Here is a 17,376-nt window from a genome sequence, read left to right as displayed (position 1 = left end):
AATGCGCTGGTGGATCAGGCTCGGAGAAGTAGTGGTGTTGACCCTGGTGCGTGACCCATAAACGAGCCGGGAACAGCAGACCAAACTTCATGTGCTTCTTGAACAGCACATCCTTGACATTCTTAAAGGCTGCTCGCCGCCGAGCCACCTCCTGGCTTAGGTCCTGGTAAATGCACAGGACACTGTTGTTCCATGCGCTGCTCCTGGCGCTCTTTGCCCACCGCAGCAGCCGCTCCTTGTCCACGAACCTGTGGAACCTAATCACCATCGGGCGGGGGGGTCCGCCCAGCCGCCCCTGCACTCTGTGTGCCCCCTCCAGCTCCGGCGGTCACGGAAAGGCTTCGGCCCCCATCAGCTGCATCAATAGGTCTGCTACAAACGCTGCCGCATCAGCTCCCTCAGCCCCCTCCGGGAGGCCGACCATCCTCAGGTTGTTCCTGCGGACTCTATTCTCCAGCTCCTCCACTCTGTCTAGCAGTCTTCTCTGCCGCTCCTTCAGCCCGTCAACGTCTAGCGCCGCAACCATCTGCGCATCCGCCTGTTCCTCCACCGCCTCTACCAGCTCCTTAACTTTTAACATCTTGCGCATCCAGCCTCTGGTTCAGCTGACCACTGCCTTCTGGATTGGGTCTAACCTGTCCCGCTTCAGCGCTTCAAAACTGGATTTCATTACCTGGAGCATGTTATCCAGCGCCTGCTGGATTGCTGAGTCCGGGGTCCGTGTGTCCGCCATCTTAGGTTCCAGGTAAGTTTCTTCAGCTCCTTGTCTCTGTCCCTTTTTCTCTCTCTTCTTCTGCCTCGTGGACTCCCGCTGTTCCATGTGCTGCAGCCCGCTCCTCCGCACTTTCACTGCCGCCTTCCTTCAGCTCCGTGGTCCCGCTATCGCGGGGAATCAGCCCCTAAACGCCCACCGGAGTGAGAGTCCGCTGAATGTGCGGCTCACTCGGACATCGCCGCAACCGGATGTCCCCAGATTTCCTTTCCTTAAGTACATTCGTGAACCAGGTGAGTTTTTACAACAGTTAAATCCAGCCCCTTTCTCCACAGTCATAGCAATAGTTTAAACATCTAACTCACCCACAAAACTGGCCAACTTGATAATGTTATTCCCAGGCTTCTTTCAGTAAACACAGAAAAAATGATTTATTGTAAAATAATCTTTTTTACAATCTAGTTATAAAACTGGTGAACATACAAGTTGTAGTTTCAAAGTGTAACAATTAACCCCTTTTTCTAAAAATACAGATACTCGAACACTGCCAGACACTCTTGTTCTGGGCCAGGGTTTAGAGAACACCAAAGTATGTCATGGAGTTTACCTGACCTGCAACGTTTAATAGATTTTGGTTATGAGGAGCACAAGGGCCCACTTTCCAGGTGTTATGCAACAGAGGTTTTAAGTATTTTTAAACAAAACAATGTTTGTTCTATGAATTCAGTTAACATTTTCTAAACACACAGTAAACATTTCATCAACTACCAACACAACTACCTCAAAAGGATCTTGGTGCTGTTGATCTGACAAAATTCTGTCAGGTTAAAGTTGGAAGTTCTATTTATGGTGAAACAGTCGTTGATGACTTTTATTTATCATGCCTTTACAGGCTTTCATAAAATAGATGAGTTATTCTGATGAGACATTTCGGATGAAAGATGAACTCACTCGAAACCGAATGTAACACAAAGGTGGGAGGAAGAGAGAGACTTTATCTTGCTGCCGGCTGCCGAGGTGCACACACTCTGTCCCCTGAGAGTTTTAAATAATAAAAATGCTCACAGAATATTTCTCTCAGGCCTGGTGTTTGTTAACCAATCAGGAAGAGTCATTAGCCCGGCAACAGCGGTTCTTTGTTAACTTGGATATACAAAGTTTCTCTTCGCTGTTCACTGGACCCGTGTTGATGGGTTTATTGACCTGCGCTTTATGAAGAACGCCACCTTCCCAGCCTCGGGTTAATCTCACTTCAGGAGGGAGAATGTCCCCCACTCAAGTTCTATCAAAGACGGGTTCCTCACAAAACTCAGTCCAAAGTTTAAAAATGTAACCTTTAAAAGAGTTTTCCTGATAATACCATCGCTTCACAATGCAACATTTTAATTATTTTTTAAAAACATTTTCCCTTCACTCCACCCAATGGCACCAGCTTGAAGATCACCTGGTGCATTAAAATATTTCCAATTATGTATTGAACAATAAAATGCCATAACTTCTCCTGAAATAAATACACATTTAAATACATTTTCTTGCTGTGAAGATTCGAAGTAATTAGGAAAGCTAACAGAATATTGTTGTTTATTGCGAGGAGACTGGATTACAAGAGTAGGGAGGTTATGGTTCAGTTATACAGGGCACTGGTGAGACCACATCTGGAGCACTGTGTACAGTATCAGTCTCCTTATTTAAGGAAAGATGTAAATGGTTTACAAGCAATTCAGAGAAGGTTTACTGAACTATGACAAAGAATTGATGGGTTATCTCATGAGGAAAGGTTGGACAGGTTACGATTGTATCCACTGGAATCTAGAAAAGTAAGAGGTGAGTTGATCAAACATTGATCCTGAGGGGTTTTCATCGGTGGATGTGGACTGTTTAAAAATAAGTTATCGCTCATTTAAGACAGAGATGAGGAGAACCTTTTTCTCTCAGAGGGTTGTGAGTCTTTGGAACTCTTTCCTCAAACGGCAGTAGAAGCAGAGTCTTTGAATATTTTGAAGGCAGAGCCGGATAAATTCTTGATAAGCAAGGGGACGAACAAGGGCAACAGGAATGTGGAGTTGAGTTTAAAATCAGATTAGATGAATGGTGGCCAAACTCCTAGTTTGTATGTTTATTTTTATTCAATCATAGGATTGGGCATCACTGGCTATGCCAGCATTTATTGCTCATCCCTAATTACCCTTGAACTGAGTGGCTTTCTGGGTCATTTCAGAGGACATTTTAAGAGTCAATCACATTGCTGTGGGTATGGATTCACATGTAGGCCAGACCTGGTAAGGACGGCAGATTTCCTTCCCTGAAGGACATTAGTAAACCAGGTGGGGTTTTTACAACAACTGACAATGATTTCATGGTCATCATTCGACTTTTAATTCCACACTTTTTTATTGCAATCAAATTTGCTTATCTGCTGTGGATTTGAATCCGAGTCCCCGGGGCATTATCTGGGCCTCTGGATTACCTGTCCAGTGACAATACCAATATGCCACTGCCTCCCCTCTATTACATATGTTCCACTGCCTTCTTGGACAGACTGACTGCTTCCCCTGTCGGATCCTGCAGCTGCTTCACAACTCTTTCCAAGCTCACTGTTCAAGCTGACCGCCTTCGGCTCACTGTCTTTCATTGTGGGGACCATCAAAGGTTTCGAGCTCCAAGCTAGGAAAATCATCCAGCCTCTTCTTCTCTGGCACAAACTCCAAATGAACTATCCGAATCCCCACAGCCCATTTCCATGCCAATGTGGCACAATTGGGAAGTTCCAAACATAAAAGTACAGTCAATATATTCTGTCTTCAAAATATCTCTTGATTCGGTGATCCATGTGACACATGACGCTACTTTTTGCTGCAAATTGCAAAGAACATCAGACCAGTTGAAGCAAAGTTGTGAGACTGATCAGTCCAGCTGAAATAAACCCTCTGACTCTTCCAATTCACTAACTGTCAGAATGAACATGGTTCAATCCTGGACGCAATTAACATTATAATCGAACACCTGTAATCACTTGTGAACTCGTTGGTGTTTCTGCAGGCATATTAACTGAGTGAATCCCTTCCCACACTCCAGGCAGGTGAATGGCCTCTCCCCGGTGTGAAGTCGCCGATGTGTCAGTAGGTTTGAGAACTGAGTGAATCCCTTCCCACACTGAGAGCAAATGAATGGCCTCTCGCCAGTGTGAACTCGCTGGTGTGCCAGCAGATGTGATGAATCACAGAATCCCTTCCCACACTTGGAGCAGGTGAAAGGCTTCTCCCCTGTGTGAACTCGCTGGTGCTTCCACAGGTTGGATGGATCAGTGAATCCCTTCCCACATGCAGAACAGGAGAACAGCCTCTCCCCGGAGTGAACTCGCCGGTGTACCTGCAGGCTGGACAACCGACTGAAGCCCTTCCCACACTCAGAACAGGTGAATGGCCTCTCGCCAGTGTGAACTCGCTGGTGTGTCTGCAGGTTCCATGAATGAGTGAATCCTTTCCCACAGTCAAGGCAGGTGAATGGCCGCTCTCTGCTGTGAACTCGCTGGTGCGTCTGCAAGATGGATGACTTACTGAACCCCTTCGCACACACAGAGCAGATGAACGGCCTCTCCCCAGTGTGGCTGCGTCGATGAATCTCTAGATCAGAGGGAGCACAAAATCCCTTCCCACAATCACCACATTTCCACGGTTTCTCCATGGTGCAGGTATCCTTGTGATTTTTCAAGTTTCACATTCAGTTGAAGCCTTGTCCACACAGAGAACATGGGTATGGTCTCTCCCCACTAAATGGTGTGATGATATTTCAGCTTGTGTAACTGGTGAAAGCTCTTCCCACAGTCAGCAGACAGAACAGACAAACTTTTCTCCTTCTAGATTCAAAGGCTGAAGATATTCAGGGCCTGATGAATCAAATGACTCTGTCATACACTCATGTGACATTTGTTTGGAGAATTGGGTCTGCGTAATATCCAACTTCTAGTATACTGTGAAAGGAGTTTACAAAAGTCATCACTGTCAGTAAAGGATAGAAATTCACAACAGACAATTCAAGTTTCTATGGAACATTCTTTCCTCTCATTCCCCAAAAGCTGTAAATCTCCGTCCCAATAATCCCTCCATTCTCACTATGCTGTATCCAATATTCATCCTCCCAATTCTCTTGAAGGTGCTGATTCAAACTGATTGACAGATTCATGGTCACTGAGTCCTGTTTCAGTTGCTGAAGGTACAGGGATTTGTGAGAAATATATCTACTTAGGCAGCGATTTATTTGACTTTGAACTTGCTGCCTATGAGAGAAACATTTAGAGATGATCAATAATTTCAAAATAAAATTGCATATGCACTGCAAGGAAATGCACTTGCAGGGTTACATAACAAACAAATTTGAGCTGTACTGTAATGAATCTATGACTGGAAATAAATAGGTTACAATACTATATTATAAGACTAGAAATACTAATAAATGTACATTATCCATAACCATAAATAATATATCTCATATATCCAAAGATGTGCAGGATCGGCCATACTAAATTGCCCCTTAGTGTCCAATGGTTGTATGGGATTATGGGGAGTGGGTGGGGGACTGGGCCTCAGTGGGGTGCTCTTTGGGAGGGACGGTGCAAACTTGATGGACTGAATGTCCCCCTTCTGCACTTTAGGGATTCTACGAATGTGTACCATATATCAACATCACATATCTCTCTGTCTATATTAAATGTCAGCCATCTCCTGGGGAAACCAGCCCTTTAATTGTGAACATTGGGAAAGAGACCATCCTTTAAGCCAGACAAATAAATGTGTCAAGCTGAGGGAGCAAAGGATGTCAATGTCTTTAAGAGAGAGAGACCTGGGCCAAGCTTTGCAGAGTCTGCACCCTCCCTGGATTCACTTCCTTTCCCTTCAGTTGCTGCCAGTCACAAATTAAAGGTGAGAATGAGAAAAGAAATGGAAAGGGGAGAAAATAAAGTGTTTTACTCACAGATGTTGGAGACAGGATGAAGTTTCCGTCTATCTGAACTTCAACCTTCAATTACACAGAACCCATGCTCTGATTGGCTGCTGGGCCAGAATCCTTCCGGTACCCCTCTCTTCCCAGTGGTCAATACCTCAGCAGAAAGGTCAGGGGGTGGGCGTTCCCCCGCGCATGCGCAACGCCTCTTCCTTAGACATGCGCAGACCCGTGCGGCTTCCCACTCTGGCCGTCAGCTGGTTGCCTGGAAGCCTTATCTCGTGGAGATGTCCAGGGAAGGGTAACAACGGGTGGGGGCGGGGCTACCGTGTCCGCGAGTCGGGCCAGGGCACTGGAACCCGGAGACGTCACCGAGGAACAGAGTGATTCCTATTGGCTGCTTCAGGTAGTGCTCCATTGTGACGTTTCAATGAGCTGAAGGCTGAAACTCTGTGAAACATCTGGGAGGAAATCAATGGAGGAGATGGCTGATATTTAAATGGGCATTTTGCTACCTTGGGACATTGATGTGTGTTATATTGTACTTTTTATTCATGGTTCTCCTCGGAGCTTTATTTTGTTCTTTAGGAATGTGCTGTATTTTTAATCATAGAATCCCTTTGTGCAGAAGGAAGCCATTTGGCCCATCACATCTGCACCGACCCTCTGAAACCCCACCCAATCCCCGTAACTCCTCCTAGCCTTTGGACATTAAGGGACAATTTAGCATGGCCAATCGACCTAACTGACACATCTTTGGACTGTGTCACCCAAGGCTGGAATTGAACCTGGGAACCTGGCATTGTCAGGCAGCAGCACCAATCACTGTGCTAGCCATTCTTTACTCCTTTCCATTCCGTTTCTCATTCTACCTTTCAATTTATTTCCAAGCATAGAGGCATTTAGACATAGGAGTCCCTTTGGTAACTCGCATCTGTACCAAAGGGGAGCAACCCAGTCAGTCCCATTCACCTTCTATATCCCCATTTCCCTGCAGTATATTTCCTTCAATCATCTATCCAATTTCACTTGAAACTCATTGATCATCTTCACATTTTTAACCTTCGGCAGTAAGTTCCGAGGCATGATTATGTTCTGCCCAAAGAAGGTTCTTGCTCTCCTCACTCTTGTGTCACGTAATTCAGTATTGTACATTGTATTAAATTTTCTGTAGGCATGGATCTGTTGATCAGTATGAATTAGCACATTGAGGAGAATTGGAAGGGTGTATACAAGCTGCAGCAGAGTGAGAACTGAATGGGGCGGGATGAGTTTTTGGGATGGAGATGGTCAACTTTTGGGGAACGAAAGAAGAAAGAAAGTTCCATAGGAAATAGAATTGTCTGTTTGGAATTTCTATCCTGTACTGACAGTGATAACATTTGTAAACTCTTTTTGCAGGGTAGTGGAAGCAGATGATTTGCAGACACAAGTCTCAATAAACGTTACGTCAAGATCTTGTAGAGTTGCGCAATTCTGCGGGACATGAATGTCATTGGCAAAGGGCTGGCAGGGGACTGAGGTGTTTGAACTTTGCTGCAGTGTTCACGTTAAATATCCCTTTTGTTTTTGCACTAGATTGGTGATGCCTTCTGTATCGATCCTGGAGCCACCGCGTATTTTTGTAAATTAAAGTTAGCATTTGTACTGGTTGGGATGGAGGTGCGAATTTTCAGTGTGGGGTCTTTCTTGACTTTTTGTTTCTTTCGGTTAACTGGGCTGGGAATGGTTTTTCTCTTGCATATGTGTGTCCGAGCAGGGGAAGGGGGGAGGGGGGAACAATAGGTGGGAAAATGTTTGTCGCCATGTGCTGGTGCTGCCCAGCTAGCTGGGCAGGCTGGCTCACGGAAGCGCAGTGGGGGGTGAGCAGAATTTATGCTTGTTGAAGGGGACTGTTTTTACTGTGCTGTTACTGTGGGGGGGGGGGGTGGGAATTGCTCTGCTGACGAGGGAGGGACTGTTGCTGGGGGGACAAAAGGGAGGTCGCAGACGGAGGCTGCCTGGGGGCGGGCCTGTGTGTGCGCGGGGTGCAAGCTGGACACTGGCCTAAGAAAGGTGATGTCTGATCGGCGGCAGGAGGGGGGACTGTTGGGGGGGCCTCGACCAGTCTGATCATGTGGAACGTTAGAGGGCTAAATGGGCCGGTTAAGAGGGCACACGTGTTTGCGCACTTGAAGGGATTGAAGGCGGATGTGGCAATGTTACAGGAGACGCATCTTAGGGTAATCAATCAGGCTAGACTAAGGAAGGGGTGGGGCGGGCAGGTATTTCATTCGGGGCTGGACTGTAAGACTAGAGGTGTCGTGATCCAGATTAATAAGCGAGTGTTATTCGAGGCGGGAAGAATAGTTGCGGATGTGGGAGGTTGGTACATCATGGTTAATGGGAAGCTGGAAGGGCTGCCGGTGATACTCGTGAATGTCTACGCGCCAAACTAGGATGATGTGGAGTTTATAAGGAGGATGTTGGGGAAGATCCCGGACCTGGACTCGCATAATCTGGTCATGGGGGGGGCGACTTCAACACAGTCATTGACCCAAGGATAGACCGGTCGAGCTCAAGGACAGGTAGGGTGTCAGCAATGGCAAAGGAGCTCGAGGGGTTTATGGAGCAGATGGGGAGAATGGACCCATGGAGATTTGGGTGGCCGAGAGTGAACAAGTTCACTTTCTACACATAAAGTGTACTCCCGGATCGACTTTTTCATTTTGAAGAGGGCTAAGGGGATAGTGGACACTAGTACTCAGTGATCACGGTCTCGGATCATGCCCCACACTGGCTGGACGTACAGGTGAGCAAGGAGTGTGGCCAGCGCCCACATTGGAGATTGGATGTCGAACTGTTAGCGGATGAGGAAGTGTGCGGGTGAGTGAGGACATGCATCCAAAACTATCTGGAAGTTAATGACATGGGGGAAGTCTCGGCAGCAACGATCTGGGAGGCGCTGAAGGCGGTGGTCAGAGGGGAGCTGATTTCGATATGGGCCCACAGGGAGAAGGTAGCTAGAGCAGAGACGGATCGACTGATAGGGTAAATACTTCAGGTCGACAGGAGATATGCGGAGACCCCAGAGGCAGGGCTTTTAAGGGAACAACGGAGGCTACAGGTGGAGATTGGCTTGTTAACTACAGGGAAGGCGGTGGAGCAGCAGAGGAAGGCGAGGGGGCGATATATGAATATGGAGAGAAGACCAGCAGAATGCTTGCGCAGCAACTCAGAAAGAGGGAGGCAGCCAGGGAGATTGGGAAAGTGAAGGACAGAGACCGGAACTTGGTCGGAGATTCAGCAGGGGTTAACAGGGCATTCAAGGAGTTTTATAGCAGGTGATATGAGTCGGAACCCCCCGCTGGGCTGGAAGGGATGAGGCAATTCTTAGGAGGGCTGAGGTTCCTGAAGGTGGAGGAAGTGCTGGGGGCCCCAATCTGGATTGAAGAAATAGCAGAAGGGCTGAAGGCCATGCAGTCGGGTAAAGCCCCAGGACCAGACCGGTACCCAGTGGAGTTTTACAAAAGGTTCTCTGGGATGCTGGGGTCGCTGCTGATTAGGTCATTTAATGAGGCCAGGGAGCGATGGGGACTTCCTCCGATGATGGCACAGTCACTATCTCACTGATCTTGAAGCGGGAGAAGGACCCGGAGCTATGCAGGTCCTACAGATCGATCTCCTTATTAATTGTTGACGCCAAACTGTAGGCCAAAATCTTGTCCTCAAGGATCAAAGACTGCTTTCCGGATGTGATTAGGGAGGACCAGGCGGGATTTGTTAAGGACAGGCTGTTGGCGGCCAACGTTAGAAGACTGCTGAAAGTGATCATGATGCCCCCAGAGGGTTGAGGGAATGAGTTCAGGTACCTGCAGGTGCAGGACTTCCTACACAGGCAGGTCTCAACCTTCCCGATCCTGCCACCAAGGAGGATACAGGACAGGGTAGTTTCTCGAGTATGGGTGGGAGAGGGGAGGGTTTTGGACATTTACAAGGAATTTATGGGGTCAGAGGAAACACAGACCGAGGAGCTGAAACACAAATGGGAAGAGGCGTTAGGAGGAGAGATAGAGGATGGTCTCTGGACAGATGCATTGAGTAGAGTCAATGCGTCCACATCATGTGCCAGGCTCAGCCTGATACAATTTAAGGTCATTCATCAGGCTCACATGATAGTGGCCCGGATGAGCAGGTTCTTTGGGGTAGAAGATGGGTGCGCAAAGTGTGCGGCAGGACCAGCGAACCATGTCCATATGTTCTGGGTATGCCCGAAGCTTAGGGGATTCTGGCAGGGGTTTGCGGATGTCATGTCCAAGGTGTTAAAAACAAGGGTGGCACTGAGTCCAGAGGTGGCGATTTTCGGAGTGTCGGAGGATCCAGGAGTGCAGGAGGAGAAAGAGGAAGATGTTCTGGCCTTTGCCTCCCTGGTAGCCCGGAGACGGATACTATTATCTTGGAGGGACTCAAAGCCCCAACATCAGAGACCTGGCTCACTGACATGGCTAGCTTTCTCTGTCTGGAGAAAATCAAGTTCGCCCTGAGAGGGTCAATGTCAGGGTTCGTCCGGAGGTGGCAGCCGTTCATCAACTTCTTCAGAGAAAATTAACTGTTGGCAGAGAAGGAGATGGGGGTGAGGCGGTTTAGCTTAGATTAGTGTGTAAGAAAGGTGGGACCTGTGAGGAGGAAGACGGCCTTTGCACTATGTTTATATTTGTATGTACACTGTTTCTTCTGTTATTGTTACAAAATCACAAATACCTCAATAAAATGTTTTATATAAAAAAAGAGAGAGAGACCTGGGCCAAGCTTCCCAGAGTCTGCACCTTCCCTTAACTTCCTTTTACTTTAGTTGGTGAAAGTGACCAATTGAAGGTGAGAATGAGAAAAGAAATGGAAAGGGGGAGAAAAGAAAGTGTTTTACTCGCAGATGTTGGAGACCTGAGGAGGTTTCAGTCTGTGTGAAGCTCAATAGCCATTCACCCAAATCCCGTGCTCTGATTGGCTGGCCCTCTCGGTTTCCCATTGGTCAACATCTCATCAGGCAGGTCAAGGCGGGTGGGCTACCCCTGCACACGCGCACTTTCCCCTCGCTCTTGGACATGCGCAGTGCCGGACAAGGGGATCACGGAGCAGCTTCCCATCCTATCCCCATAACCCCAGCTAACCTTTTTTGGCAACGAAGGCGCAATTTATCATGGGCAATCCACCTAATATGCACATTTTTGGATGTCGAGGTTCGTCTGTCTCCACCTATCGCCACCAACAACAGCATAAATCTGACCCCATTTCCAACTCTCTCTAACTTTGAGAAAAAGTAATCGAGACTCGAAACATCAGTTCCCGTTTCTGTCAGACCTGCTGAGATTTTCTGTTTTGCTATACATTAAACACACATATCTGTCTGGCAGCCTGCATGATGATTTGCATGTCTCTGTGTCCAGGACAGGAAGCAGTGAGCATGGACCTGTCAATCAGCCTGAATCAGCACCTTCAGGTGAATTGGGAGGGTGAATATTAGATACAGCAGAGTGAGAATGGAGGGAATGTGTGTGGGATGGAGATTTTTGAGGAATGAGAGAGGAAAGAACGTTCCATGGAAACTCAAATTGTCTGTTCTAAGTTTGTATCCTGTACTGACAGTGATAACTTTTCGTCATCTCCTTTTTACAGGATATCCAAAGATCAGGATTTACAGACAGTAATCTCAAACCCAAATTCACATCAAAATCTGACTGTCACTCAATTCATCGGGTGCTGAATATTATTTGTCTTTCAATCTAGACGGACAAATGATTGTTTGTTCTGTTTACTTCAGAATGCTTGAACCATCAGTGTGAGTGGGAAAGCATCGAGACGCACAAACATACCTGAGTGAGGCTGTCCTCGTGCACTGACTGTGGAAGGAGCTTTAATCGGTTACACAGCCTGAAAACACATTGCACCATTCACAGCAGTGAGAAACTGTCCTGTGTAAGGCTTCAACTGATTGTCTAGCCTTCAGAGACACCCACACCATGGAGAAACGGTGGAAATGTGGGGACTGTGGGAAGGGATTTAGGTACCCATCTGCACTGGAAACGCATCGACGCATTCATGCCGGGACGAGGCCATTCAGCTGCTTAAAGTGTGGAAAAGAATTCAGTGGTTCATCCAGCCTCTGGAGACATCAGCGAATTCACACAGGTGAGAAGCCATTCAGATGCTCTGTGTGTGGGAAGAGTTTCATTCAGTCATCCACCCTGCAGGCACACCAGCGAATTCACACTGGGGAGAAGCCTTTCACCTGCTCTGTGTGTGGGAAGGGATTCACTTACTTATTCGCACTGCAGAGACACCAGCGAGTTCACACCGGGGAGAGGCCTTTCACCTGCTCTGTGTGTGGAAAGGGATTCACTCAGTCGTCCAATTTGCTCAGACACAATGTCACTCACACCAATGAGAGACCCTTTAAATGCTCTGTTTGTGGGAGGGGTTTCAAAAGCTCTCACGTACTGATGATCCACCAGCGCATTCACACTGAGGAGAGACCGTTCAGCTGCTCTCACTGCGCTAAGCGGTTTCGAACATCATCCACACTGCGGACACACCAGCGAGTTCACAAGTGATGACAGGGGTTGGATTCTGCTGTTATTGCTGCTGTTAATCACACCCAGGAACTGAACCATGTTCATTGTGACACTTGATGAAATGGGAGGGTCGGAGGGTTTCATTCTGCTGGACTGGCCGGTCTCACAACCTTGCTTCCAGTGGGGTGATGCTCTTTGAGCCTGGGAGAGCACATTTCCGCAGAAATGATCCACAAAAGATGATGAAGGACATTTACTTTTTCCTGGATGGTAAATAGTGATTTTGCCCCACTGCAGGCCGATCTGAAATAAACACAGAAAGAACTGAGGGGCCTCACGGTCGCATGGTGGTTAGCATCAATGCTTCACAGCTCCAGGGTCCCAGGTTCGATTCCTGGCTGGGTCACTGTCTGTGTGGAGTCTGCACATCCTCCCTGTGTGTGCGTGGGTTTCCTCCGGGTGCTCCGGTTTCCTCCCACAGTCCAAAGATGTGCGGGTTAGGTGGATTGGCCATGCTAAATTGCCCGTAGTGTAAGGTTAATGGGGGGATTGTTGGGATACGGGTTACGTGGGTTTAAGTAGGGTGATCATTGCTCGGCACAACATCGAGGGCCGAAGGGCCTGTTCTGTGCTGTACTGTTCTATGTTCTATGTTCTAACTGGAAAAACACAACAGGTCTGGCAGCATCTGAGAGAGAAACAGAGTTAACGTTTCACGCCCAATGTAACTCTACTTCTGAACTAAAGAGAGGGAGAAATGCGATGGGTTTGATGCTGGTGAGAAAGGGGGTCAGGTAGAACAAAAGGGAAAGTCGGATTGGTTAGAGGGTGGGTGAGATTAAATGATAAAAATTGTGCTGGAACAAAAGGCAAAGGGAAGGGTAATGTTGTTTTTACATTTTAGAGTACCCAAATAGTTATTTCCAATTTAGCATTGCCAATCCACCAAACCTGCATATCTTTTGGTTGTGGAGGTGAGACCCATGCAGACACGGGGAGAATGTGCAAACTCCACACAAGAGTAACCCGGGGATCGAACCCAGGTTTTAACACAAAGGGTCTTTCTGTGATTTGACATTGCAGTCTCTAGCAGTTTACACAACTTGCAAAATATGAACATTTTAAGTCTTATGTGATTAATTCCCAGTTAGTCAGCTTCTCTTACTCTCAAGGTTAATATGATTCAGTCAATTACTCCCAATGATTTCTTATTTAAACCCCCTATCTACCTCGTCTATAGCTAACCAGAAAATCTGATTGTGATCTCTATGTGTGCATGTACAAGATGCACACATCTTGTGCATCTAGAGCTTTATAAGGGGTTAATGTGTCATCAGTAGCACCACATGATCACTCGAGGGCCGGACCAACAGGGGTATAAAAGGCAGCCACATTGGGGCTCTCTCTCTCTCTTGGGTGCACGGTGATCATAGCAACAGCAGACTAGTTTAGATGGCCAGTGGAGTTATGTATAGGTACCATAGTTAGATCTTGTTAACCTTATCACTGGTATCAAAGTTAAAGTAAAGAACTCATGTAAATATTGTTGTAGCTACTCAATAAACCTTTTGTTATTACTGGAAGAGTTCGAATCTTCTTCATCGGGATTCAGAATACGTCATCACTAAACAAGGATTGAGGAGCACATGTTACCTACCACACAGGGAACAAAACACTGATTTCGATCAGTCTCCCCTTTTGATTCTTTGAAAGATTAATAAGATGAATCAAAATAATGAATAGAAGAAAGGAATGTGACAGGATAGAAGTAAGCGCGGAGAGGAACTCATTCACATTGCCTTTAATAGTTGAGAACAGCCTTTAACAATGGAGCGGGCAAAGCTTTGCAAGCATTACAAGCATTCTGAAAGTATTTTATTCAAAAAGTGATTATAAAGTACAAGAACAAATCAGTAATAATTGAAGTTGATTATATGATTCAGTAATAATTGGTTAATAATGCAGTAATAACAGCGTCTCAGTTAAGTTTCGATGAGATCCCCCTTATCCTTCTAAACTGCATCAAGTACAGACCTAGGGTCCTCAACGCTCCTCATATCTCCTTCATTCCGGGGATCATTCTTGTGAACCCCCTCTGCACCCTCTCCGAGGCCTGCACATTCTTCCTCAGATACGGAGCCCAAAACTGCTCACAATATTCCAAATGGGGTCCAATGAGAGCTTTATATAGCCTCAACAGTACATCCCTGCTCTTGTATTTTTTTTAAATTTAGAGTGTCCAGTTGCTTTTTCCAATTAAGGGCCAATTTAGCGTGGTCAATTCACCTACCCTGCACATTCTTTTGGGTTGTGGGGGTGAGACCTATGCAGACACGGGGAGAATGTGCAAACTTCACACGGACAGTGACCCAGGGCGGGATCGAACTCGGGGCCTCAGTGCCATGAGGCAGCAGTGCTAACCACTGCATCACCATGCCGCCCTCTTGCTCTTTCTCTGTTGAGTCCAGAAGGCTGTAAAGTGCCTCATCGGAAGATAATAATAGCTTATTGTCACAAGTAGGCTTCAGGGAAGTGACTGTGAAAAGCCCCTAGTCGTCACATTCCGGCGCCTGTTCCGGGAGGCTGGTACGGGAATTGAACGCACGCGGCTCTCTTGTTCTGCATTACAACCCAGCTGCTTAGCCCACTGTGCTAAACCAGCCCCAGATAAGGGGCTGTTTGTCCAGCTTGTGTTGGGCTTCTCCGGAACATTGCAGCAGGCCGAGGACAGAAATGTGAGCCTGAGAGCAAGGTGGTGAATTCTAATAGCAGCAAGCGGAAGGTCAGGGTCAGGCTTGTGGACTGAGCGGAGGTGTTCCACAAAGAGGGCAGCGAACAGGCTACAGATGAATTAAAGAGAAAACATCTCTGTTTTGTTTTAACCATGTTCAGTTTCATGAATGAATGTTTATCAGTAAAAATGTTTGATTTTTCTTCACTTTTCATTATTAGATTGATGTACTTCAGGGAAAGTGGGTGAGAGGGACTAACAGGCTCTGTAACAGAAAGTAAGTCCCTCTAAGGTAATTGGCAAAGCAGCCAGAGGGAGAGATGAGATTTAATTTTATTTTTTGACAGAGTTGTTCTGATCTGCTTGAAAACAGCTTAAATTGTATCTTTCTAAAGGGTAAATACTTGAAAGGGAAGAATTTGCAGGGTTGTGCAGAAAGAGCAGAGCAGTTGGATGAATCCGAGTGTCTTTTAAAGAGATAGCAGGGACATGATGGGCCGAATGGACTCCTTCAGCAGTCTGTGCATCTGAGGCTCCTGCTTTTGTGCAGGTTAAAAGGAACAGATTTCATTGCAGCCTCTTCCCTAAATATGTATTTAAAGAGACGGGTTTCTCTTTAGCTCTGAGTGACCAATATAACAATTGGTTGGAACCCATTTCCCAGTCAGTCCTCCAGCACCTTCCTGTCTCTCTATTAGTGCAATGCCCATGGCAGTTTCTCAACTGGGGCACAGGCCCCGATATTTTCAACTAAATTCAGCCTCAGCTCTGTCTCCTGGCTGTCATTGACACCAGCAACAGAGACAGAAAGGTGCCCGAGGCTCAAATGGGAAGCCAAAACTTGTGGCTCTAAACCGAGACTCAACATTTGTCAACCAATCCATGTTATTGATACTGGGGTTCCTATTATTACCGTGCCACCCCTTTTCATGTTTCATTGATGTACTTTAGGGAAAGTGGGTGAGAGGGAAGACAAAGGGTGGGAGTTTTAACGGGTAAATTTCCATTTCTAACTTTGCATTGTCGATAGTGTCAGCCGTGGCTCAGTGGGCAGCTCCCTCACCTCTGAGTCAGAAGGTTGTGGATTCAAATCCCAGTCCAGGGACCCGAGGTCAAGAATCACGTCCAACATTCCTGGTCCCAGCACTGAGGGAGTGCTGCACTGTCAGAACAGCCTTCTTTCAAATAAGATGTTAAACTCAGGCCCTGTCTGTCCCTATCAGGTGGGTGTAAAAGTTCCCACAGCCACTATTTTGAAGAAGAGCAGGGGAGTTATCCCCGGTGTCCTGGTGAATATTTATCCCTCAGTCAACATCACTAAAAACACATCATCTGCTCATTATCACATTGCTGTGTGTGGGATCTTGCTGTGTGTAAATTGGCTGCTGCGTTTCTACATTACAACAGTGACTACACTTCAAAAGTACTTCATTGGCTGTAAAGCACTTTGGGATGTCCTGTGGTTGTGAAAGGCGCTACAGAAATACAAGTTTTTAAATTGAAGATTTATGTTTTCTGAACTTGCTATTTGGAACTTTATTGATTTCAGCCACCCCCAACTTACCATTTAATAAATTCACTTTGGTTCAGACAAGGCAATTAAGACAAAGACAGAATTAGTTTGACATTAAATTAAAAAGGTTTATTCAAAGAAACTTTAAGACATTGACTTTTCCAACTTCATGTGGGTGATCAGTCTGTAGTAGCGTAACCCTCTCTGGCTCCTTCTTTGACAGTAATTCTTGTGGAATTCAGCCTCGGGAGTCTGGCTCATTTTTTGACAGTAATTTCCTTGGAACTCGGCCAGCAAGGAAGACCTTCAGAACCTCTACTTTTATCCCCAAAGTGACCATTACTCACGTCAGAGTTGGGCCTGTTGTCACATGACCATTGGTCAATTTGGTCACTGGATTAATTTAATTGGATCCCCAATTGCTGACACCACCTTCTCTCATTATCTCAGACAGGAATACAACAGAATTGTTTCATACTATCCCTTTATCTGATTCTATACAATCCCTTATTCATATAGTTTCAAATGTTGAGGCTAATCAGAGTTTGAAGGTCTCTCTTGCCAGTACATTTATCCTCATTGCACATTCTTTACATACACAACAATTAAGCTTTTACATTTTTGCAGCAAATAAAACTCAGTCTCTTACTATAACTACTGATTCATTATTGATTATTTAATTGTCACTCAATTAAGGCTCATTACTGAATCAGTCATCTGTTACTGACTGGCAGCTAATTAATACAGTCATCTTTAATTAATACATTTGGTTAATACAATATCCACTGGTTTTATGGAAGTCAATCACTTTCTTTCTCACTAACTTTGATTGGATTGAATAATGAGTCTTAGGTTTGAGCCAGACTTTAGCAGGATATGATACCCTGTAGCTTTACAAACTTCTGGAACAATTTGTTAAACAATTTTGCCT

The 17,376-nt window shown here is 46.2% G+C and overlaps 1 protein-coding gene and 1 long non-coding RNA gene across 5 annotated transcripts; one reads left to right on the top strand and one right to left on the bottom strand.

Annotated features, from left to right (window-relative positions):
* Positions 1-1,142: 1,142 nt before the first annotated feature.
* On the bottom strand, positions 1,143-5,866 carry LOC119951263. The gene is made up of 2 exons (XR_005457560.1): positions 5,684-5,866; positions 1,143-4,988 (listed from the first exon to the last, which is right to left on the bottom strand). It is a non-coding gene; the product is annotated as an uncharacterized LOC119951263 (long non-coding RNA).
* A 42-nt stretch (positions 5,867-5,908) lies between these two features.
* LOC119951249 (zinc finger protein 239-like) lies at positions 5,909-12,574 on the top strand. Of its 4 annotated transcripts, none has more exons than XM_038774308.1 (2): positions 5,909-6,059; positions 11,451-12,574. In XM_038774308.1, the coding sequence occupies exon 2, from the start codon at positions 11,650-11,652 to the stop codon at positions 12,238-12,240; it is 591 nt and encodes a 196-aa protein (XP_038630236.1). In that variant the 5' UTR covers positions 5,909-6,059; positions 11,451-11,649; the 3' UTR covers positions 12,241-12,574. The 4 variants fall into 4 exon arrangements, with proteins under 4 accessions (XP_038630236.1, XP_038630233.1, XP_038630235.1 ...); XM_038774305.1 differs by having other exon boundaries at positions 11,306-12,574; XM_038774307.1 differs by lacking the exon at positions 5,909-6,059 and adding an exon at positions 10,683-10,869 and having other exon boundaries at positions 11,306-12,574.
* The last annotated feature ends 4,802 nt before the right edge of the window (positions 12,575-17,376 follow it).

The sequence above is a fragment of the Scyliorhinus canicula genome, chromosome 17 (genome assembly GCF_902713615.1).
Source record: "Scyliorhinus canicula chromosome 17, sScyCan1.1, whole genome shotgun sequence".
Taxonomy (NCBI): Eukaryota; Metazoa; Chordata; class Chondrichthyes; order Carcharhiniformes; family Scyliorhinidae; genus Scyliorhinus; species Scyliorhinus canicula.
The sequence above is the reverse complement of the archived record's forward strand: the minus strand, read 5'-3'. Positions and strand labels throughout refer to the sequence as shown.